Genomic DNA, 25,931 nt, shown 5'->3' with positions numbered 1-25,931 from the left:
AATGAATATATTTAGTGGAAGAAGTTGCATGAGGACCGGGTGAAGAGAAGGGAGCTAAGCTCCAGGGAGTTTTGGAGGAGTGAGCAGGACACAGAACCAGCACTACTGGAGGAATAAATACCCAGAGTCCCTCCCTAATATTCTTGTCTTGTTTTTTTATTTGTTGATGAACATGCCAGTAGATTTCATCATAGTTTTTGTCATAATGAATTACTTTTTATTTAATTGTCATCCGGTTTTCGACAGTGAAAAAATGTTTAAGAAAACTATGAAAAATTAACTCTATATTGGAGGTAATTTCCTCAAAGAAGTAGTACATTTATTTCACTTTTTTCTTTGTGATTATTTTGGGAGTCTTTTATGCTTTTATTTAGATGAGACAGTTGAGGGTATGACTGGAAGGAGGGACGGGGGGTGAAATGCAGCAAAGGGCAGTGGGGTAGAGTTGAACCCACAGCCGTTGCGGAGGACTACAGTCTCAATACATTGAACACACACTCCACCAGCTGAGCTACCAGGACGCCCAGGTGTACATTTCTGACATTGTAACCAGTGATAAGTCTACACTACTGGCTGACTTTTGATTGAAGAGATCCATTTGTATAAATGCATTCTTAGAAATTCAGCAGGACAGATGTTTGGCAAATGGATTGTAAAGGTTTACTTTACTGAGTGATGATTTAAGGTAACAGGAATCTAAATGTTCCTTATTCTTTAATTTATATGAATCATTTACACAAATGTGTAAATGATTAGAGGCTGATTCTCAGTCAATAATCTGCTGTACATGAAATGTTACATCTAAGTATTGCAAACATCAGGTATGAATTCCATGTTTGACAAGAGGGGATGTGAACGCGAGCGTGTATCCAAATTAAAGATCATTTTGCGACGCTGTCTGTTGTGTGTTTAACAGCTTGTTTGTGCCTTCTCTGCAGATGGAGGTGGATGCAGACGATAAGCGCCATCGCACACGCTCCAAAGGTATCTGCACGGATACACACACACACACACACACACACACACACGGCGGCACTGCCATTCAGGGTGACCTTCACTCCCCCCAGCACAAACACACACACACACACAAGCATGAACATATACTGTACACACACCACTGCACAAATCCCAGACTGTCACAGTTGAGTTGCCGTTTCTCACCGCTCCCTCTCTCCCTCCATCTCTCTTTTTATATATCGTGCAGAAACAGAATCACAAAATCCACATTTTAAGAGATTTGTTCAAAATGAAATATCTACCACAGTGACATCTAATCCTACAAAACTGTACATAGTGCACAGTGAAAACAAATTAGAAAACTTTGTAAAAAATGATAATAATAATAATAATAATAATAATAATAATAATAATAATAATAATAATAATAATAGTAGTAGTTAAGTTAAACCAATGACACTCTTATTCATGTTGTATTGGTTAGAATTAGAACAATTAATTCAAAGAAAATTAAACTCATCTAACCAAACTTCAGTCAGACAGGCTGTCCCTCTTCTAGCTCCTATTTGTATCCAAATGTGCACACAACTGACAAACAGTCTGTATATGTTGGATGTTCAGTAAAAGCAGGTAGGGGCTTCTGGTACAACTTCATCAACTTCCAATGTGCACAGAGAAGGAGAAAAGTTCTCAAAAAGGTAAAACAGACCCAGTTTTCAAAAGGCAACTAACAGAGAGAAACTCAGATAAGCCTTCAGCCTGTTACTGAAAAACCCCTGAACAGATGTGTTTCTTCAGAGCAGCAACGCAGACAACATTTACATGCACAAAATATTCCAGTATTTGCCCTTATTCCAAAAAAGACAATATTCCTTCTAAACGGTTTATACGCCTAATGAAAATGAATAGTCCACTAATATTCCTGTTTACATGCAGCTGTGAATACTAAGATTATTACCATTCTGATCACCATCCACTTAAATTGTTTGGGAGATTCTGTTTTTCCTGTGAAACTCCAGCAGTGTTTTGTGGACTAAAAAACTAAATCTGACCTTCAGTTGGTCTGAGGGTGAGCAGATAGTGGCTAGTCACATAAAACTAAAACAAAAAAATGTTCCCCAGCCCTCACCTTACTCTACGCCACCACCCCTGTCCACTGTCACAGGCCTTTCAAAAGAAGTGACCATATGTTTTAATCAGAGGACCCTTTTGATGCATATTTCATTTCCTCCAACTTTAGAAAGTATCTAACATTTTTGACTGAGCAAAGAACAAGGTGGCGACCATTGTTCCTACAGCAAGTGGATCAAACACTTTGTACGCTGTGAAGCGAAGGCTATGACCACAAGGCCCTTGTTTGATTGAGTTACACGTGTCCTCTGCTTGTCGGCCAGAGAGAGACCAACTGTGTGAGTGGAGGACTGGCATTGAAATCATCAGTAAGGCTGTGTGTGAAATCGCTCCATCGTTCACTCATTCACTAGCCATCTCCCTTTGTATTAGAGAATTCAGAAATTTTGAGTTTGGACACATTCGAATGGCAAACCTTGTAAATTTCAGTTATGTTGTGTGACTGTTAGCAGAAAGTAGTGGACTCCTTTTTTTTCATTCCATCGTGGGAGTAGATCCTTTTCGCTGAAGATATTTTACTAAAGCAGGAAAGACACACATGTAAATAATAAAATAATATTAACAATGGCTCCATTCCTTTAGGTGTCCCACTAAGCCGCGTCAGTGAGTGAACATGCACAATACCAGAGCCCTGGAACTGGCTCACCTAAATGGAATGCAACCATAATTAACGTTATCGATTCTGCCTTTTCCTTTTCAACATGTCTGCTGTGAAAGAGTCTGCGTTTTTTTTTTTTTTTAGGATGCTATTAATTAGATTCATTTCACCCTCAGAATTCAGACAGTCAAAGAAAATGTAGAACAGTAAGTTCAGTGATTTAATAGGAAGTAAGGAGTGATTTCAGACACAGCGTATGTCTCCTTGGCTCTGCTGTGCATGATCAAACTTACATTCACTGTCAATGTGAGTAATTTTACACATTGAAACATAAGAGAATGTGCCAATTAGTTGGCCTGACCCAAAGTTGGTCTTAGTTTTTTCTTTGGCGCTTAAATATGTGCAACTTCGAAAAACAAAAATCACAATTTTCATCTTTGATGAAGCTCATTATACAGTTTTGCACCACTGTAATTGTGTGTGTCAGATTTTTTGGGTAATTTTGTCAATCCCTTAAACAAGAGGTGTACTTCAGTAGTGGTTCACTGATGGTGTGTTGTGAGGAAATTTCAGGTGTGCTGTGAGATTTTGTGACAACCATAAATTATTCGTACAATCTACAACTATTCAAAAAGTTATGGATGAATTTTTAATTTACTAAGTTAGTACTTTGTACACAGTCACTTCCCAATACAGAGGCAAATTCTGTACCATAAGAAATCCTACAAAAACCTTCAATGCAAACTCCACTTTTCATCATTTGTACAGCTGCCAAATAGTGAGACTTATTAGTTTGCTGCGTCAAACGCCCTGACGCGTTATTTTTTTCTCACCCACAGTCCAGGAACTCTGCCTCTAATTGGCTAGAACACACACAGTAGTTGCACAGATATGAGAACAGGTGTGCCTTGAGATTTTGAGTTGCCCTTTGGGGTTCCTTGGGCATAAAAAGTTTGGAAACCACTGTTCTACACATACACGCCATCAACATATTAATTATTTACCCACCAATAGGATCAGACTGCAGATATTTGGTAATTCATTTTAAACTAATATTCCACCGGAGTGGAAAATTGTCTTAAGCTCACCGAAACATCAACAGCAGCTCCCAAGCATATCAAAAATAATTTATCTAATATATATAACACTCATAAAAAACGTGGAACAAAAACCAACACTGAAATATGAAACAAAACTGGTACAAAATACAAACAAAATACTTTAAACATAGAGTCTAGCATTGCAACTAACAATTATTTTCATACTCGATTAATCTGTTGATTATTTTCTGGATTAATTAATCAATTAATCAGTTGTTTGGTCCAGAAAACTGTCAAACATGTTGGTCAGTGTTTCCCAAAACCCAAATGTTTTGTCCACAACCTGAGGATATTCAATTTAATGCCAAATTTGAGTAAAGAAACCTGAAAATATTCACATTTAGGAAGCTAAAATCTGAAAATTTTGACATTTTATATTACAAATTACTCAAAACTAATAATCAGTTATGAAAGTAGTTGCCAGTTAATTTAAATCCATTAATAATGAATTAGCTGATTAACTGTTGCATCTATAAAGGAGTCTATTGATCCAATAATATAAAAAGCTGCAAAATATTTCCACTGCAAATCCTTTTCTTTGAAAATATCCGACTGGATTTTACCCCTATCTTTTTTGTAACTGTTTTTAATATTCAAAATACAATTACTAGATTAATATACTAATAATGTCCTCATTCTTTTATTTGAAATAAAAATGTTGAGCTGTGGATACAGCATACTCTGAACAACATATACACAACTGTTGTACAGTGATTGATCACTAAAAACTATTTCCGATGTAAAGAACTTTTTTACTTCTCACTGTTTTATGATTTGTGTTCTGTTTTGTCTCTGTACTGAATGTCCTGTCTACTTTTTGACCAGGTCTTTCATTAATGAGAGATGCTGTGTCTCACTGAAATTTCCTGTCTAAATGAAGGTTAATAAGGAATTAAATAAGTAAATAAAACACTTTTGAGAAAGCTACATTTTAAAGAAACACATATTGCGGAAGGATTTCGTGTGTTTTAGAAGTCCTAAATGATAACATAAGGCAAGGATATTTTCTGAAATGAATGTATGATTGTTTATCAGTTGTGTTGTTCACACAAATGCAACCAAATTCATTTTACTGACCTTAAGGTGGCTCTCTTCTACAAACTTTCATTTATTTCATGGTAAACCTACGCAGATCAAACGTCAAGATGATCAAGTATTCAGCAGATTCCTTTTTCTGTGTTCTACAGAGAGCCTGTGGATTTAGCATGCACGAGTCAGCCCTGTTTCATAATTTCTCTCTCTCTCTCTCTCTCTCCCTCTCTTCCTCTCAGTGCCTGTGGATCCAGCATTAACGGAGCTTTTCAGGTCAGTGGAATTGAAAAAGTGTACCGCACTGGTACACAAGCGCACACACACAAACACAAATGCACGGACGGGCGGATAATAGCCAGAGAGCTGCAGACGCATACTCACACACACCCACACAAACACACACACACACACAGAATTATCCTGCCGTTGTCTTAGTGTCGAGGTAGAGACAGTCAAACAGAGCCTGGATCGACTGTCACCTTATTACCAGCCAGAGACATCCAGCCTTTCCTCCACTGTTTGATAGCTGCTCTCAGATCAGCAGCCGCTCACTAAAGTGTGCTTTGGTGCCAGCTCTTTCTCTTTCCTCCTCTTTCTTCAGTTCCTCTCGCTTTCCCTCTCTATTTTTCTGTTTCTTCAGCCATGAAGAGATACTTATGGATAGTTCGCTTTCTTTCTGCTCATCCCTCCTTCCTAGTGTGAATTTCTCACTCTGTCTGTCCCCCTCCCTCCCTCTCGTTGGACATCTCAATGTCACCAGAGATGAGAACAGCAGAACAGAAACAACAAGCACTAAAGAATTCCTTCCCTCCGGTTAACACAATTTCCTCATATTAAATATTAAATAAGAGGGTTTTCTCCTCTTTTAATGTTCCAACTAGACAAGCTAAATAATTCTGTTTTTGTCTCATGTACTTGATGATATTTAGCATGATAGCCAATTATCAATTCATTAGCCATGCAGCACAACTCTTTCTCTCCTTCTACGCCTACAGCCTTAAAGTTCTCATCGGGTGATTTGAGTGGGTGGAAGGTAGAACACAACTTTATTTCAAATTTCAAGTTTTCTTTGTCACTGGAAAAGTTTCTTCCCAGTACAGTTTTCAAGAGCTATTTTTTAGGAATGCAGAAGTGTGAGGCTACGCTGAATTATAATGCATGTTAAAGGACAGCAGCTATTTTACATGTTGTCAATAAGAGAACACTTGATAGAAGTAGGGCTGCAATTAATGATTATTAAATTAATAAAATAGTAATTTAATCGTGTCCAGTTTTCAGGTCTTTCCTGTAATGCTTATTTTCATTATCAGTGAATCTGTCAATAATTTTCTCCACTAACCAATTAATTCTGTCGTCCGTAAAATGTCAGTCACATCCTCAAATGTCTTGTTTTGTCCACAACCCAAGTATAGTCAGTTTACCGTCAGAGAGGAGTAAAGAAACCAGAAAATATTCACATTTCAAAAGCTGAATCAGAGAATTTTGACTTTTTTTTCTTAAAGTATCAGCGCTGCAGCACGAGGCGAAAATAAGCTGTACTGTAAGCTATTTACTTTATCCTGATCTTAAGAGAGAAAACGTTCAAGTTGTCATACAGTGTGTTGGTGAACACGAGGGTTGTACCTCTAAGATGCCAGTATAGGACAGGCTATTTGATGGGATGGGAGGTTCACTTGACTGATTGTATTTTATTTTGTCATGTCATGTGCACGTGGTTCCTGAAGGTTTTTCTAAATACTCAACATTATTACTGCTACTGATGTGTTTTGCATCAACACACATTATGTACAATTACAAGAAATATATTGTTAGTATTGGATTGTTTTTCAGGGCTGATATTGACACAATTAGTAATCAAAGAAGCAATATTTGGAACCGATATACATTTGCGGTAGAAAATAAAGTCTTGGTGTCAACACAAACTCCAACAATCAACTTTGTTGTAAAGCCTTTAATTAAAGCAGACCTTTTCAGTATTCAACCAATTAAATAGTGCTGTGCGCAGGACATTGAAAAAGTAGTATAAAGTAGCACATTTCCAAATTAATTTGTCTAATTGCCAATCAGATTTTCAAAAAAATGCCAATTCTGGTTCAATGTAAAAACGTTGAATATTCGATAAGATAATCAGCTGGTCTGATCATGACCTCACACTAAACTCCAACAAGCTGCTCATCAAGTCTCAATGCAGGCAAGTCCTGGTGTTCCTTTGATATATCCAGACCTGACCTTTCCAGAGCACACCTACAGGATGTCTCATGATTGAGTGGAAGTAATGAAACTACTGCTTCATTATCCTTCAGAAATATGAATTAATTTAGACAAACAAAATCTGCTAACTCCTATGTGTGCATCACGACAGTAGCAGAAATAAGAAATGAAATGGACACAATACGTGTATTTAAATTAGTATGTAGAACAGTTCTTAATACAAAGAATAATAACTTCTGTCTAACTCTGAACCAAACTGCAGCAGAGAGTCTGGCTAACCTCAGCAGGCAGCAGCAGCAGTATCTACAGTCCAGTGAGTGAACTGTCTGACTCAGTTACAAAAGTGAATTTGGCGAGCCCTTAAGCCGCCAGTTGGTCTCGTTGGTAGTCTTCGGCATACGGGCAGAAGTTTGGCGTCTACAGGAGGTGTCGAGGTCAGCCAGTATGTGCGGGAGCTGGCATCAGCCGCAGCCGGGTCGTGTCAGGTCGATTTGTGTTTTCGGGGGTGTAGGGCTGAAGGAGCTCAGCAGCGAGCGCACACCGTACAGCTTTGGTGAGCCGTGAGAATAAAACACGTCAGTCTGTCACCACCTGCTCTGCTAAAAGCTTAAATTAAGAGAGTTTGTCACACTGTTAAATGTTGGGATGCCTCCATTTTGCTTTTGAAGTGGAAAAGCTGGAAAGGATGGAGAAGGCAAGAGTCGGCTATTTCCTGTGAGCAGTCACGGTGCATACTGAACTTTTACAAAGGCTCACATTTTGTTGTCTTTGTTCATCATCTGTGATGCGGAAACATCTGATTTACACACAGTCAACCTGGTCATAGCTCAGTAATATAATCCTCGGCGCTGAGGAGTGTCTCTCCTGTGTTGCTCCTGTCAGCTGATGTGCCAGTCGGCAGTAGAGGAGGCACTGCTGGCATCTGCTGTAGTTCACAAGAAGTGTCTACGACTTCACTAGCATTTAGCACTGGAGCGAACAGAAACCTTTTCCTCACTTGCCCTCCTTTCTCTTTTTCCAGTTAGGATCAGATGATTTTGAGACAAGACTTGGTTTGCTCAATGCACAGTGACTCAGCTAATTTTTTTTTTTTAAAGTGCCATGATTCGAATGGCAAGATTGGCTGGACTTAAATCAACTCAATCAACATTTTAACAGCAGGCGTCGATGACACTGTAAGGACCAAAGTGAAACACAATAGCCCTTCCAACAGAAATAGGTCTTTAGTTAACATTCAGACGTAGCAGCCTCTCCTCAGCACTGGCCTTAATGAAGCCCATATAGTTGTGTGGAAACAGCTTATTGACGTAGGTTACACACAAAGCAACACTGTCTCTTGGGAGGATGAGGAGTGTAGCCCAGAGGATTTAACTGCAGTTCATTAATGTTTGCCACTCGGCCTGCTGGTCCACATTAGTTCCTCTTCTGACTGTTATGTTGGCCATGCATGCACGGGCTAGAATGATTTTTAAATATATCACTCATTCTTGAGAATTGTGACAAATCACTTTAAAAATTATTAATACTGATGCTCTAATTCCATTTTTTTTGGTGAAATTGTATGTAATTTCTGAAACTTTTTGGTTTGCTTTCATTATTTTAATTTCTAAACTTGCTCTGTGCCAGAAAACATAACAATTCACAACTTCTAACAACTGAAAAATGTTTTAAAAGCCTCCAAAATCTAAAGCTAACAATACCTATCAATGACATCGGCATAGAAATGCCTGTTATAATCATCATCATTTGTTTTAAATTGTGTTTTTTATAAAAATATGGTCCTTTAAAGTCGTGTCCCACATTTTTGCCAGCTCCGTCAGATTTTTACAAAAACATGAAAGCACCCCTGTCTCACTTCCTGGTTTTAAAAAAAGGCAGAAAAACAGCTCAATGACTGGTAAGTTTTCTATTTTTCACCAAATTCATTAAATAATATTGCTGTCAGATGTGTCTCAATCATAAATATGTCAGCTCTTCTAAATCAAAGCCAAATAAGAATTTAAAATGCGTATTTTGATTAGACAACTTTAAAAAATAAAATGTTTACTCACTACAACTATGGAATGAGTGTGTTTAACTGTGAAATGAAAATTTTTGTCAGCTCTGTAAGATGCAAACTCCGTCAGATTGTCCATCTGATGGAGCTGACGGCGACGTTTGAGAAGAATTATAATGACTGGGAGGTTGGCCCATTTAATAGCCAAGAGTTTGATCTTTTAAAAAATTTTGTTCAGCATAATCGAAGAATAAAAATTAAAAGCCCCCTTGAAAATACAGTTTTTTCCCAGTTCTCAAGCATATGTGGTATATTTGTTTGTTCTTTGTTCAACTTTCTTATTATTTTCACTGTTATTTGCCGAGTGTAAAGTATAACATGTAGTAATTCGAGGGAGGGTATTTCAGTGTCCTCTACTTGTCTTTGCGAGTAGTTTCCAGCCCAGTAATGTGTAAATTTAATTTTGTCCTTGGCTGTGTGTTCGGGGGTGGTTGCAGCTAAGATAAGGGTTCCTGCCTACCTATATATCAATAAATAATATTCCACCTGGAAGATTACTGTGTAGCCTTTAGCTGATATTCACAGATAGTACAAGCTGTACTCTCTCCCTCTCTCTCTCTCTCCACTCCTTCACCCTCCTCCACTTTCTCTCTTTCTCCCCTTTCCCCTTTTTCTGTCATTCTCACCTCCCTCTCTCACTTCTCCTCTCTCCCCTCCCCTCCTCTCCCTCACTGTGCTGCTGCCTGCAGATAGTAATTAATCAGGGGATCGATGTGAAGCCTATCTCCAGGCTGAGGCGTCTATAATGTCGATAATGCTGCTCGATGGCCTCTCTCCCCGGAGAGCTGATAGTCTCCAGGACGAACAGCCTTGACTTTGCATGGAGCAGCCTGGCCTGCGTCAGGCTGTTGCTCTTATGCTCCTGTGTGCGACTGTATGTGTTTTTACGTGCGGGCTCTGCTTGTATGCATCCATGTGAGCCTTTACTCACATACAGCAAACACACACACAGGCAGAAAAGAGTGGAGAACTACGCACAGTGACATTGGTCAGGTGAGTGATTATAGCAACTGGACTGAGGGAAAGCAGACTCCCTGCTGTTGGATATAAATTTCACATTATCAGAGAGAATTTTTTTACGTTGCCTGTAAAGAGATGAGGTGTATGATTGTGCTTATAAAATTAACGCTGCCTATCACAGACATTGAACTTGTCCACGCCATCAGAGGGATCAACAGGCCTCATTTTTCATACTTGATAACTGAATTAGTTGAATGTAACTGTTCAAGACTGGCATTAGCCTGGATTTTTTTCATTTTTCCAACTGAGCTCAAAATTAGAGGCGCACAATATGTTAAAAACAAAAAAATAATTGAGATTGTTTTTCAGAGAAATCGTGATTGTTATATGTGATACAATTATTGGGAATGATCTTTTTGCATTACAATTTTCATTTTTACTGAAAAAAAAAAATTAAGATCATGATGATGTGACATTGGTTGAAGACCAGACAAGATTTTCGGACCACAGCATCTCTGCAGCGCTGGAGTACTTCATTATAATACTGTTGTACAGAGCCTTCTGTCCGTATTCTACGTCTACATGAAAAGTGGTGACTTAGCTGGTTCCTGACTTGAAGTTAACCCATAAATGCACATCTTCTACAGCTGTAGACACAAATAACTTTCTTTCCATAGAGGCAGGATAGTGTTGATATGGTTATGAGAACAAACATTATTGAGAAGTCACTATCATTTTCACAATACAGAGTTAAGAAGCTATGATGCCAAAAAAAATATGTAATAGAATAAATGTAGATCAAATCAGTACCCTAAAGACCCAGAACTAGAATTATGTAATTATGGACATTTTTAAGGAGATTTGTCATTTAGATATGAACACATATATCATGTACTCATCATAAGTTTATATTAGCATTCGACTGGTAAATCATTCAGGTGTGACACTAATACATCATTAACTGTGAATATGAGGGCTGATAAATAAGGAGAAAAGCAGAAGTGATTCAGAAACAGCATTTCTATCGCACAGTTTCCAGATAAAGCACTGACAAGTTTGTTTTTCAGCTGTTAAGTGTCCTCCTCAGTGCACTCACAGTTCTTTAATAAGGAAATGAAATTGTTATCAAAAATGTTTTGTTTTGTACATGTCACACACAAATTTGTATAAATGATGCGTAAATCATTCTAGTCAGTCCGGTCAGATTTCAGGTCTCAACAAGAATATGGCAGTGACGTCCTGGCCTCCTGTCATAATCACAGACCAGGAGTCACCTACCTTTGCTATTTTCCTTGGAGCCGTGTCTTTGTTTGGATTTAGCCTTCATAGCTAGCCAAGGCAGGCTAAACACTAGCCCCTGGCAAAAGTTAGAGGCAAAGGCGCAGAGCTGCAGACATGATGCACATTTCACCTGATGAAATATTCAAGCACTTACATGAGTGTAAGTGTTATTACACTTATTGTGTATTATTGGGGCATTACTGTACATTTTGGATACAGGACATGGACTCCACACATGGGATAAAATTCAGGTTGAAGTCCAGGATTGATGATGTGGGAAGAGTTAGTCTAGAGAGGATGCCTGTGTGCGTCATTGTGTCCACGCAAGATGAAAGCAGCCACAGCAGCGGTAGATATGAAAGAGTTGGAAGGCAAAGGCATCTGATGAATTAAAAAGTATACTTTCAGGTCACTCTATATCTTGATGAATAAATAAACACCCTCATTAGTCTCTGTAGTCTTAAAAATTAATGTATATAATGAATTACTGGCCAGGAAGCAAGACACTACTAGACTAACAGTGGTTCTACAGACTTCTGTGGGTTTTTGCTTCTCAAACAATTCCTCCAACAGTCTAGTTATATGCAAGAAAACAAGGTCACAAATAGACGTATGTGGCTACTCTGAGCTATCTAATCTAAACAACAATAAGAAATGAAGACAAGGTCTCATAATCTTTCTGACTAGACAGTCTGGAACCACTCTCACAAGGCCAGGGTCAGTTAACCATGAAAATACACACACATTTTATGCCTAAAAGAAATTTTCTACCACAACATCCCTCTCCATTCAAAGCTGCAATTACATGGTTGAATTTCTTTTATGAAAGGGAAAAAAATAAAGAAATAAAGATAGCTTTAACAGAGACCCCATCTCAATAAACCTCATCACGGTTTTCATACGCGAGGTGGGGTGGGGGAGGAGCTGCACTAGACACAGAGCTCACAGCATAAACATTCCCCTCCACATCTCTTTTGTCATTTGCATATTTACAGTCTGCCATGCTAATCATGTTTATTGGGGTGTATAAGTACTGCGCATGAGCTCAATAGGGAGGGATAGCTTTGCATGGCAGAGAGGCACTGGGATCAAAATTGCCCCCAACCCCCCATTTCTGGAAATAAATGGCTTCTCCTGCAGTAATCCAATTTCAAAAGACAAAAAGAGCCGTCTTACGTAACTAGGACAGCACGGGCTTTTGCTAATTATGGTGTTAATGCACAGTGAAGAATTCCCCTGATTTCAAACAAAGGCCATGATTTATGAAGATATTTTGGGGTTTCGGGGGTGCAGTGCTTACAGTCTCACATCATAGAAACAATCTATCATTGTGTGTGCTGATGGATGTCTGGCTTACAGGAATTAGGTATTTGTTCATGTATCAGAAAAATGGCATTTTGTGTAAAAGCTATCAATATGTAAAGATTTTCAAGGTGAATGCCTCAGTGCCTAAGGCTGGCAGGCAGAGGTAAACTATTCACTCCCTTATTTGCATTAATCATAAAAAAAAAATCAGGGAAACCAAATCCAGATTTGCACGATTTCACCTTGAGCACGTAGATTTCATTGTCAGTCCCGGTGTGCTTTTGCACTGAAGTGTTGAGAACAGTTAAGTAAGGTGGATAACTGCTAAAGCCTCCGTCCCCCTCCCCTGTCAGATTTCTGCTCCCATACAAAAGACATACGGTTGTCCTCTGTCGCCAACTGGCCGAATGAGGGAGGCGTACAGTCCTGGCCCCGGCTTTAATTGCCGGTGTCAGAGCTGAAACATGGCCGAACAGGAAATGATCAAGTTAATGAAACGTTTTAATTATTCAACATAATTGTGGAATGTGACGAGCGTGTCGGTGAATCCCGGCCTGGCTGTTCACACAAGGTGTCTCTTCACACACACACACACACACACACACACACACACACACACACACACACACACACACACACACACACACACACACACACACACACACACACACACACACACACACATATTCATATACTGGCTCTTTCTCATTCCCTTTGTCTCACCCACACTGAACACTTGCTTTCCCATGGTGCTCTCCCTCATCCTTATTACTCACCATTCTCTTCAATGATAGAACGAGCCAGATCAGTCCGTGTTATAATTACTTGACCTTGTCTGCTCGGGGTCGTTGCTCCGAGCCGCCCACCTCAGCCCCCGCCGCCGAGCCTGTGTGCCCACCGGCCTGAGCCCCTGCAGCCATTCTGCACATCACTGCAGGGCTGATGGGCACTGGCATATCGATCTGAGAGCTGCGGAGAATGAAAAGAAAGAGTCTTTTCTCTCATTCTCTGCGTCTAATGCCGAACACATACCCACACACCCACATTTACCAAGCGTGCATGTCAGATAATTAAAGACAACTGAAACAAACATAAGGATATCAGTTCATCAGCACGCCTGAGACCCTTCCTATCGCACCTTCTGTCTTTGGTCGCTCCTTTCTTCCTTCCTCTTGCTTCTTCATCTTGACGTTCCTCCTCTCCTCTCCTTCCTGCCCCCTTTGAGTTCCCCTTTCCCTCCTAACACATCCCTTCCTTGCTTGCTCTTTTCCTTCCTTCCTTCCTTCCTTCCTTCCTTCCTCTTTCTCTCTACCCCTTCCATCTCTCCCGACTGTCTCTGGCAGAGCTAATTCCCTCTTCAGATGGTGCGGCTCTCATTTGCATACTTATCAAAGTGTTTGGACTATCCGACAGAAGCTGTAGGAAGGTGGGGTCATTAATATGTTAATTACCCCCCCTTCCTCTTTCTCCCCCCTGCTTTTAGTCGGTGGCACACAATCTGTATCTTCCACCTCTCTCTCCGCTTCACACGCAGCTTTTGAATGTTTGAATACCCTCAGAGGCCCCGCAAATGCCATAAGACTCCGTAGACATTCACAGACGGGGTTGAGGGGAGGTTCACAGATATCTATAGCGTGTGTGTGTGTGTGTGTGTGTGTGTGTGTGTGTGCACGCGCACGCACTCACACCTCAGCGTACCGTCAATTACATGTACAGTCAAGGATTAGCAGCATTTGTTCATTGGACATTTCAGACCCTTAATATGATCTGGTTGAACAATTGACCGTTTGCTAAGCCCCTCCCCCAAACTGTGAATGTCCAATCATAGCTTTAGAAGCTATAAGTATACATGACAGGTCTGACAAGCTTTGGACTTCTCTACATGCTGAGGCGTGGTGAGAGCAATAATCAGTATTTTAAGCAAACATGTAAGGATTGGATTAAACAGTGTGTATCTGCTCTGACGTGAGCCTCAGTAGTTAGCATGCCTGGCAGACCAGCATACTACTTACTGTAGTTACTAAGGCTGTCAAAAGTATTGATACTCAATACTTTTTCAGCACCATGTGGTTAAAACCATATAATATCCATTTATTATAGTGTTGAAAGTATCAAAGCTGTGAAAAAACATTCAGTTCAGTCTTCATAATCCTGTCAGCACAGCAAAACTAGACAGTGTTCAGTGGCTAATTATCAAATATTAAAAAAAAAAAGGTTAATTAAAAACAATAATGAATTTTGTTTTGACTTTTTTGACTTCTTTTTCTTGTGGTATTTTTTTCATACTAGTAGTTCTATTGTATTGAAGATTTAAATTCTGGTATTGTGACAACTATAGTTGTAACAGAGTGATAATAGTGCTTTCAAAAATCATTAACTTCAGTAGTTTGTTGTCTACAGAGTATTTTTATGTTGACCTATCCAGCTATATCAGTGTGTATGGGTATCAGCATATATTACAGTAGCTGGTAAATATCAGCTATACTTTTTTTTTCTAATTTGAATTCTTAGGCAAAAGCTCTTTAAAAGTCAAATTACATTTGTGATTTTTTTTGATGAACTTTACTGGAAAAACTAAATGAACATTTGAAGAAGCACAAATGTTCTTTGATTTTGTTGTAATAATGAGTAGTCAGAATAGTATAGAGAATAGTGAGTTAGATCTGGTTCAGTCAGAGCTGTAGAATATTAAATCATCTTTGCTCACTACATCTTAGCCTCAGGTTTGCATAAACTACACAAGAATATGAAATTATCAGTTGTCTTATTTGTATCTGCCACCAGGAGCAGGTCATTATTAGCTGAAAAAAAATCCATATCTTCCAATAAAAAATTAAAGAACATAATTACAACTTCTGGAATTTAAATGGACTTGTTACTCATTATTTGTGTCTTGCCTGAAATTTGTGGACAACTGCAGAGGATAGTTAATGTTGCAGACAGATGCAGTCTATTACCTGGATTTTCCAGTTTATGATCTAATGTCACCTGACTTTACGTTAGCATAAGACAGTTGAGGCAATGTGAGTTTGCTTTTAATCATAGTGAATGTAATGTTTCTAATAGAAACTGAAGAAACTTGGCTTCATCAAATATATTTATTTATTAACAACTGTACTGTTAAATCTTACTGTCTAAACAAGACAATAAAAGTGTCACTTAGGTAGGAATGCTTGTCATTACTGCCCTCTGGTGGTTGGGACTGTTATTAACGGCTGTCAGTGATAATGGGTACAATGTTAGATAAAATGTGACAGTTGTCTTGTCCCACACTGTGCCACAGCAGCACTAAAATAATATTGATATTGTGCATTAATAGCAGGATTAATAGAAATTTAAAAGTAACACAGAAGTTACTTTTTCTAGACACTAATTTCTTTTACATGAAGTAATTGGTAAAGTAGAGTAGAATAGGGCTGTACCTGACGATTATTTTTGTTATTTTTTAATTATATAACAGTATACCTAAAATGCATATCAAAAACATTCTCATTAATTATTTTAATACTTTATTTAGTCATAATTCTGAAAAACTGACACGTAAAGCACATTACAATAATGATAATAAAGGCATATTTTAAAATTTGTCTAATTCCTACCCCATTTAGAGACTCTTAAGACTCCATGCCAGACGCCTGAATAGAAAAATACTAAACCTTAAATTCAAAAGGAGCTGTGATGCTTATTAAGTGAACCAGTAATCACTGTAAACCCTTTACTGAACTGGACAATCAGTATTATGACGTTAAACTTTGACTGGTTATGACATGGAGGTATTTCATCACAGGAGTCATATGCAGGTAAGATGATCACTGGCAGTATATTTTTGCATCAGTCTGGAGCAAAGGAAATACTTTTCGACGTTTTTCTGCTGACCGTCTTAAATGTTAGTTTTACTAATTTCTGTCTGATAGATGGCCGATAAAGTGAATAGAAAGTACAAAATGGCAGAATACCACCATTAGATGATGCATGGTGTAAAGCAACAGTGGTGCAGACATCACCTTTAACACGGGGATGATAGAGAAACTTGTATAAAATCTATTTTAAGAGATGTTCCATGTGTTGATAATCCTCATATATCGTGTTTGGGTGCTGACAGAAAGTAAACAGGACGATGCTGCTGCAGCAGCTGCAGGAGGAGGACAGGTCGCTCGGTGCTTCCCTTCCAACACTCAGGTGGAGCAGTTTGTCCCGCTGTGATAAGTCATGTCCAGTTTGTGGACCTAAAGAGAGCCAAACTGTTGCATCTCTGTCTAAAATACTCCCACACTTTGGATGATGGTGGCGATTCTTACTCTCTGCTGCTTCGTACTCTGACCAGGTGTAGCAGGTCGTGGTGATGTACTGATGCACGATATACAAATCGACATATTTTTGTAATCGTTGACGTTGATGACATTAAGTATGTCAACGAATCGCTCAAGTTCTATTTGAGAGAATTAATTAAAAACTGTAACTAACTACTAAATTTCAGCAACTAATGCAAGGACTGACTAGAATTATACTGTGGTACAATGTCCTCTATATGAGTCAACAACTGGTAAGGATTAGGGCTCTGTATCATTTTAAAAAATGACGATACCAGTACCAATACCACTACCTTTTAAAGTGATACAGGTACCAGTGGAATACTTCATCTGATGCCCTTTTTCAGAGCTTCTTTTTTTTGTGAAGAACACTCACAGTGATTAGCTGCTAGAAAAACCGTACAGATAGTTAATCGTGTTTTTTCTAGATCTGGGTACCAAAAGGATTGAGTGCAGGTATCGTTTGGAGAAGTTTCAATACTGCTTGGTATTGGGTTATTTGAATTGTTACCTTAAATGTATTGACCACAGATACTCTAGTTAGGATGCCTGTGGTTCGAGCACATTAGCATGTATGTACCTATGTAGGTGCAAATTTAAGACCCCTTTTACAGGATTTCAAAATGAGTGAGCTGGACGCATTAAGTAAGGGAAGTAATGTAGCTAATGTTAGCTTAATTAGCTTGTTAGCTACTACTGATGAAATCTGACATTATTACTGCTGTGAACAGCATACTGTACCATGTGAGAACAGAAAGCTTGACTGACTTTGCAGCAATTAATCCACCTCTGAGTTTGAGGCTTGTCTGAAGGCTTTTTTTTTTTTTCTATGAGACAGTTCCACAAATCACTGCACTATATATAGATCGAAGTCTAATGCTGGTCCTCAACAAAGCACACGTACTGAAAAATCTCTCCATTCATAGTCCAAGACTACAGTAGACTTAATCTGCATACTGTACCGGATGCTGTTGCCATGTCAGTTAAAGTCACATAATTACAATAACTGTTGGACGTACAGGTTGTGGGGTCAGTAGTTAAGTCAGTCAGCTGAAGGAGGGGGACATCTTGTTAATTCTGCCTTATCTGCTCATGAACAAAGGTTAATGGGTCACTTATGTGTTGGCTGTTGTAACAAGGCTTGCTTGGCAGCGCATTGCAGATTAGTCATCGTTCATACAGGTGATTGACTGAGGTGCGTACAACAAGCAGCTGTGGCTGACATTAATTAAAACTGACACAGGAAGTTATAAGCAAGGCATCTTGGGAATTGATGTCCTTGATTGGACATGTTCTACGGTTTACTCCGGCTTAAATATACTCTACAGAAGGGTCAAAATCCACAGAATTCGCACATTTATTCAGTAATATGTCGGCAAACAGAGGTAAGTGGTTCCTGGAATGAAAGGTAACCATGAAAATAAATCAACATTTTTCTGAGGAACAGAAAGGTAACTAGGGACTCGCGTGTTTTCTAAAGTAGGTTTCAATAATTTAACCAGCAGAGTGAAGGCAGAGCAACTGTTACAACGCTCCTGCTCACCAGTTTTGATTTTTCAAGGACTTATCAAATAGGAATGCTAACACCTACCTCACTCAACATGTTTATGTTAAGTAGACTTTATTTCAGTCTCTTGCTTTCGCCTCTACTGTCGTCTTCCTTCTGTATGTTGCTGTGCTTCTGCCAGCGCGCTAAGGGGTGGCTTTTTGGGTTAGTATTATCTGTGGTGACAGAATAAATGTAGAAGGGACTACAGTATATTATCACCTGTAAAGTAAATCAGAGATAAACAGTGTGACTTTTGCACAAAATAGACCACCAGGGCTTGTTTTGCGCCCCCCTATTTTGAAAGGTTTTCATTTTTTCTGAGAAGAGAGGGAAAACAGCATTAGAGACTGGGTGGAGGAATGAGGACAGAAGTAAAGGAAAGGCAAAGAGATTAGACGAGACAAAAGGTGAGATGAGGAGAGCCCTCACCTTGTTCTCAACAACAATAAAAGCCGCACAAATCCACCTGGCCTCGCCTCTGAATACATATTTCTCCCTGTGCCAAACCGAGAGGGCGTTCAATTCAAACCACACAGGGCAGACTTAATAATTACTCTCACTTTGAACGCAATTTCCTGGCTGGGGGAAATGATTGACAGATTGTATCCATGGTGTCAGGGGGCCGGCCACGCCCCTGCTGACTAAGGCAGAAATTAAAGAACAGCAGGAGCTAAATTACACCTTAGCAAAGACCTCTGGCAAGAGGACAGGAAGGGAAGCATGATGAATGAGAAAAGGATCAGAACAGAAAGGTAGAGGGGTGAGTCGCGTGGGAGCATGGAGATGATTGGAGGAACGGCTCGGAAATACATTTGTAGCCACACACAAGCACACGCGCACACACACATAGACGCTGGTAGACACACAAACACACGCACCGAGGTAATGGGTCTGCAGTACTATTGGAGTGCAAAGGGAGAGACACTTAAATGCCATCTCTACAGTTGGGATGCTATTTACTCCCTCACACACGCACACACACGCACACAGTCATCTCAGCTCTCTCTACTATGTCATGCTCTCAGAGCACTCAGACTGATATGAGAGCAGCAAGCAACCAGCAGAGTGGCACAATGAGTCTCAGGGTATCTACATTAGAAGAGCTCCTGGAACAGCAGGAAGTGGGATAGGAGAGTGACAGATCATTGGTTTGTGCACATTGTAAAGAAAAAAATAACTGATGGATGACATCTACTGTGGTCGCTCTGTAGAAACAGTCATCGTATCAGTCCATGTTTGGTCAAGTATAGGTCTGCTGAAATGCTATACAATGTAGTTGGTGGAAAGAGTGAGTGACTGAGAAATTGCACTTAAGTAGAAGTTCTGTTACATTTAGAGCTGCAATAAAAAAAATGGTTAATCTATTATTAATTAATAATTGCCAGCTAGTTTAATGATTTTTTTTTTTTTTTCAAGAAAAAATGTCCAAATTCTTTGATTTCAGCTTTTCAAATGTGGATATCTTCCGGGTTCGTATGTCCTCTCTGACAGTAAACTGAATATCTTTGGGTTATGGACAAACAAAAAAAAAATTTGAGGATGTCATCTTGGACTTGATCGATCACCTGAAAAAACTAATCGATTAATTGATAATAAAAATAATATATAGTAATAATAGTTGCAGCCCTAGTTACATGACCGAAATATTACTTGACTATAAATAATTTTACTGGTGTAATATTTAAGTTAAAGTACAAAGTATTCTTCTCAAAAACTACACAGAGTGTTCATGACTTTTTAACCACTGGCGTTTAATATGTTCTATACTAGGCATTCAATCAAAATGGATTTTGTTTCTGCAAATCTCAAGTTAAATTATTCCTAACTCCTGCTCTGTCCCGGTCAGTGATCACGGTCACTTCTCCAAACCTCTGCAGTATTTTCTTTCACTTTCTGTCCGTGTGTCATGGTTGTCATTGCCCTGTTTGCAATCTGATAGCCTTATTGGCTACACATATGCAGGCAGGCCTACTCTGTACTTAATTATGATTTTAAAAGTGACCCATTAGATTACATAGAGTAATACATTCTTAGGTACAGGTACAAATTAAAGACCTGAAAAAAATGCTTGTAGATGTACAAATACACAAAAATGACTTAATTTAATAATTTGAGTAGTTGTAATTAGTTACTTCCTCCCCAACACTCACATTTGATCGATTGGATTTTTTATTATTGTGTCGTGTGCAAGTAATATGCCCAGCCAAAAACAGGCCTACATTACACCAGTATTTAGAAAAAGATACCAGAAACCAGAGTAGAAACATAAATTGCAGATAATTTTTAACAAATGCCTTGCCCGCCCTGCTTGTGAAACAAAGATAGTCCATTTACAAGCATTAAAATTAAACAACCATTTCTTTTTTTTTGTCGTTAGTGCACCAAAACATTTCTGATTTTGGATTTTGAACATTGACATTTTATTTAATATAGGTTTTCACAAGTAATTTTAGTAAGGACAATACAGAAAGAAATGTGATTCATTCTCATGTTATCCTAATTGACATAAATCACACAGCCTCAGTTCTCAGCTGTGCAGCTTCCTCTGACTATTTGACAGATTTGCTCTAACATTAGGTTCAGTGCCACAGTTGTGCTTAATTTGAATATAGGGCCATAATTTTGGCTTTAATAAAATATCTTTCAACCACAATTCTTCGAATGTAGCAGCCTTTTGATTGTGTTCATGCTACATGATACTTACCCTAACTGTAACTATAACTAAAAATACCATTTCAAAAATTGTTCTAAGTTGTGGATGGCGGAGTCTCTGCCATCCATTTGAGATATAACAATTTTTTAAACAACATTTTTGCAGTTATATTTCTTGGTGTTGACGGCCCTTTATGTGTGTATCCAAAGCCTGATATATCTTATTTCTTATCTTATTTAAAGGCACATCACTGTTGCACTGGGTGACATGTTCCTTCATTAACAGGAACACTCACTGTATTTTATTTTCAGTCAATCCCACATACATCTGCTGCGGGAAATGCATACTAGACTAGAGCAGCAAATGTGGACTGCAGCTGAAAACAGTTGTAGACAAATCCACAATTTACTCTAAAAAATTCCAGTGCTCACCTCCAGTGCTGTCTTGGGAGCCCTTTAAAAAAAATGAAGAAATATATTTATGACCTTTACTTCCAAAATAGGAACCAGTGGGCTTGGGGCTGAGTGCCACAGACAGGATGGGGAAGTCGGAAAGTATTAAGAGACGTACCAACACGTTGTCGGATTTGGTCTTCTTGTAGAATTTGTTGAGAATAAGAAAAAAATAGAATAACATTAGATGTATCCTTTAAATTTTGCATCTTTCCTAAAATAGCTAAAATATTCTGGTTGGAATGAATGGAGTTTTATGTGTTTTAGGAAAAGTACATATGTGGTTAGGAAGAGTATATATATATATATGTATATATATATATATATATATATATATATATATATATATATATATATATATATATATATGTATATATATATATATACACTACATATTGTGAACTAAAGTTAGATTAACCATTTTTTTCTTGAATCTGGCCTTTTCTCACTTGACTGACAGATTCTGGCAGACTGATACTATAAAAACGGTATTATAGGATCAATAGAGAAGTACAGTTAACTGCCTGTTAACATGAGGATCAGTGTTGCAGTCAAGACCACCTAAACGTAAACTATGTCACGACCAAAACCAGGGTTTCATTAGGCTGAAACGAGACCAAGACTTTTTAGTTTTAGGCTGCCACATCTCTAAGTCTGTCACCCAAACGAGGGAGCTGTACTGTGACATGTAGCGTTTATGTTGGAGCTTTAGCTAACGTTGATGTAGCCTGCTGTAACTGTATATACATTAGCTCATAGCTCTCATCATTGTTTATCACAAACAAAAAACTAACTGAGGATCAACAAGTTATTTGTTACATTTGTGTATGTTACATCCACAATGATGGTAACAAATCACGCAATTTTAGTGATATCCCCACAGTTGTGTTCTTGACTGTTCTTGAAATAAAATCATCTTAGTCTGAGACTGAGACAAGATAGGGTAAAAATTCTGAGACGAGACTGGGACCTTCAAAAAGGGGTCTGGAGACCCAGACTGATCTCAAGTCCTACAACACTAATGGAGATGGATCTTATTTGCAGTGTTGCAGTGTAGGGCGTTGCTGCCTGCTGATGCCAAACCACTTGTGGCTGCTGTCTGATGGTCCACTAAGTGTTTGCTGCTAAGACAGATGGTGTACTGTAGGTTTACCTCTATCTGGCTAAAGTGCTGCCAGCCTGGCTTCAAGGGGCCTTGACTGGAGCAGAGCCTTCAGAACAGGCTCTTCACCTGAAGAGACAGAGAGGGGAGAGAGGCAAAGGGCAACACACACACATTTCACACGCACATTCACACCTACATGGGCTCTCACACTGCGCACTGACACAAATGTAGACATACAAGCCACACACACACATCTCCTAAGCTCTCACACACGCACAACCTACTTCACATGTAGAGCAGCATTCCCAGCTGAGTGCCTCTCTCCAACCTGGCAATTTCAGCGGAAAGAGAATCCAGCTAAAGTACACAGGGCGCCATGCTGATTTCACAACAGGGGGGTTGAATGGCAGAATGGCCTCACTACAGCCCTCGTTACTGATCCGGCAAGATCCAACTCATCTATTTCAATAGCACTCTATCATTTGCTCTTGTGTGTGCATGTACATACTGAGCTAGATTGCAGAAGTCCCAGTTTTTCTACTATTGCCGGAGCAGTGCTTGATTGTTGCTGTAAATACTGTTTATCTAATGCAGGACATATTTACATAGCTCTGTACTTAATTCCAGTGAGCGTTGAGACACACACACATGCTACAAGATACAGTTGATACACAGAAACATTACGTACATGCTCACACACACAGCACCATCTGACAGTGATGTTTTGGGTGACATTTAGTTTCTAGGTTGCACAAGATGCTCCTATAAATGAATCATGAGTAAATCTGTGAGGTGTGAATAATAGATGGGAGGAGAGGTAAAAAACAAAGGAGTGCTGTTATTATTTGTTAATAAGACACTCTGGAGCATCACTAACTAGATCTCATTACCACAATACACGCAGGCATGCATACGCGCACACCCACAGCCTCACACGCACATGTCCTCCCGCCCACACGCAAACACACCTTGTGCACACACCCTACATGCCAAACACATGCAGAAGTCTCTCATCCCGCATGACTATTTTTACCTGCGAAGCCTGTCGTTGCCTAGCACTCTGTAATTACATCCCACACTCCACCAACGAATGATTAGAAGCAATGATGGATGGGTTAACACTGTCACCTAAGGATGCCTCGGTGCAAAACTAATTACGCCACGATACATGTGTCATACGCCTGATACATGTGATAGCCCTCTCAGCCTCCTGCCATAACTGTGGAACAAGTGTGATAAAGGTGGACGACGTGTCTCCTGTTAATCAACAGATAAGAGATGATGAAGTAACTCCACCGTTGATTAATAGATCTTTGTAGCTCAGTGGCGACTTAAATATAGATTACGAGACTGACATAAAGAGTTCCTTTCGTGGGTTTGAGTTTGCCTCAACAAATGTGTAACTTAAATGACTCATTTCTTTCTTGGAAAAAAGTGATACTTTTTCTCTCTGCAGTACCAATTATCCCCTTTTCCAGCCTGTTCTCACTCCCAGGTCCTCAAATACAGAGTTTTTGTCACTCCCCTCAGCATCTCATACGGATGCACAAGGTACCCATTAGCATCTCTGTGCGTAACTTCAATGTAAACCCATCTGTGTCCGGTGATGTAGTATAAAGCTCAGCAGTGACCGCCCACTTTTTTAGGAAGTTAATTTCCCATTCATTCACTCCACTGATGAGTTTTGGGCCTGGTATCAAGACAGCTAACAATGAGGTGAATCATGACCATAAAAATATTTAATTCAGAGCAAAAAAAGGCAAAGGTACAAGAGTGTGTACAGAATTACTTTGCGATTGGTACTGCTTCTTCTTAAAGTGTGTACTTAGTTTGTCATGCGACACATACACGGGTTATTAGCCGTCCACCCAAATTTGAATGATTAAAAAAAAGGTGTCATGAAAAAAATTAGCTGTTTTTTCTGCTCTGAAACTGTGGGGGCATGTCCACTCTGCTGTCTCAGTGTCAAACTCACGGACACTCCATGTAGCAGCTCTATCAGACTTTCAGGTATGTTTGAGCCACCAGAGCCAGAGGACGGTGACAGGATGTTTTTTTTTTTTTTCTTCTTTGTCGGGTTGCTGGAACTGAAGTGAGCTGAAGTGAACTGCTGGGCTGAAGGTGCGATCAGAATAGATCCCTTTCTGTTGGTAAAGATAATTATTTTTTTTTTTGTGGGTGGAGCTTAGATGACGGTTTTGTTGGCTTGTTTCTTAACAATAGCTGAAGAAAATCCAGTCCAAGCTCTTCTGAATGTACGATCACTCACTCTCTAGGACGGCAGGTGTTACTTGAAAATATTAACATGAACCAGTGGAGGCGTACTGGCTGATCCTTACGTGCTCAAGCAGTGGATGGGCGAGCTTCCTACACTTGCCATAGTTTTGGGCGATAGGATGTATATATCTCTGAGTGGAAGTGATTGAAGTTCATTGCAATTTTAGTCATTTTATTTTGCTAATTTACTGGTCTACACAAGTGACAGGCACTATTCCAATATTTCCTTTCTTAATTTTTTGTGAGTTCATTTTGCCATGACTCTTTTGGTTTGTTTGTTTGTTTGTTTTGTTTTACTATTACTATTTCAATTTTGGCACTCAAACATACAGCAAGATGACAGTTTCACTTGGTTATGTAGCCTTCTACTCTCAGGTGTTTTGTGTTTGTCAGTTTTTGTTTTACTTGCAGCTAGCATGTAATCATGACTTTGACACTAAGAGGGTCTATATAAGTGGGATGGATGGATGGATGGATGGATGGTGTCCTGTGTGAAGCCAAAATTCAACATTATCTCAAGTTTTAAGTTACGTAATGTAACATGCAACTTGCGCACCATCAAAGGCTTTCTGGCAGAAATGTCTATGCCTACCAACTTAGAATCAATTCCCTGATTTCATCATCATCCTCTATGAAATCACTGTCAAAAATATTTGAGGTTTTTATTTACCACTGTTCACTTTGTGGACGTTTTCTGACTGCAGTTTTTCTTTTTACTGCCAGAAAAGACAGCGCCATGGTATGGATTTTCTGTCATGTATAGCAAGAAAGTTGTTTCTGCATAGACAAATTTCAGTCTTATTTGGATCAGTAGATGGGGTGTGCGTGTCTGCTTATACATGCAAAGTGTGTGTCTGTGTAGTTTGTGTGTGTGCAGACGGGGATGTGTGAGGGGTTGCGTTTATGATTGCCACGGCTGCAGCTGGGGCTGTGGGCTGAGTAATTGCCTGTCTT

General features: G+C 39.2%; 1 protein-coding gene across 7 annotated transcripts in view; it reads left to right on the top strand.

Annotated features, from left to right (window-relative positions):
• Window positions 1-25,931, top strand: part of myt1lb (myelin transcription factor 1-like, b) — a 142,311-nt gene that overhangs the window by 53,805 nt on the left and 62,575 nt on the right. For all 7 annotated transcript variants that reach the window (XM_084742300.1, XM_084742299.1, XM_084742302.1 and 4 more), the window contains exons 3-4: window positions 939-984; window positions 5,058-5,091. In XM_084742300.1, coding sequence (XP_084598426.1) covers window positions 939-984; window positions 5,058-5,091 — 80 coding nt within the window. The remainder of the gene's footprint in view (window positions 1-938; window positions 985-5,057; window positions 5,092-25,931) is intronic.

Source organism: Lutjanus erythropterus, chromosome 18 (assembly GCF_056507025.1).
Source record: "Lutjanus erythropterus isolate fLutEry1 chromosome 18, fLutEry1.hap2, whole genome shotgun sequence".
Taxonomy (NCBI): domain Eukaryota; kingdom Metazoa; phylum Chordata; class Actinopteri; order Lutjaniformes; family Lutjanidae; genus Lutjanus; species Lutjanus erythropterus.
The sequence above is the reverse complement of the archived record's forward strand: the minus strand, read 5'-3'. Positions and strand labels throughout refer to the sequence as shown.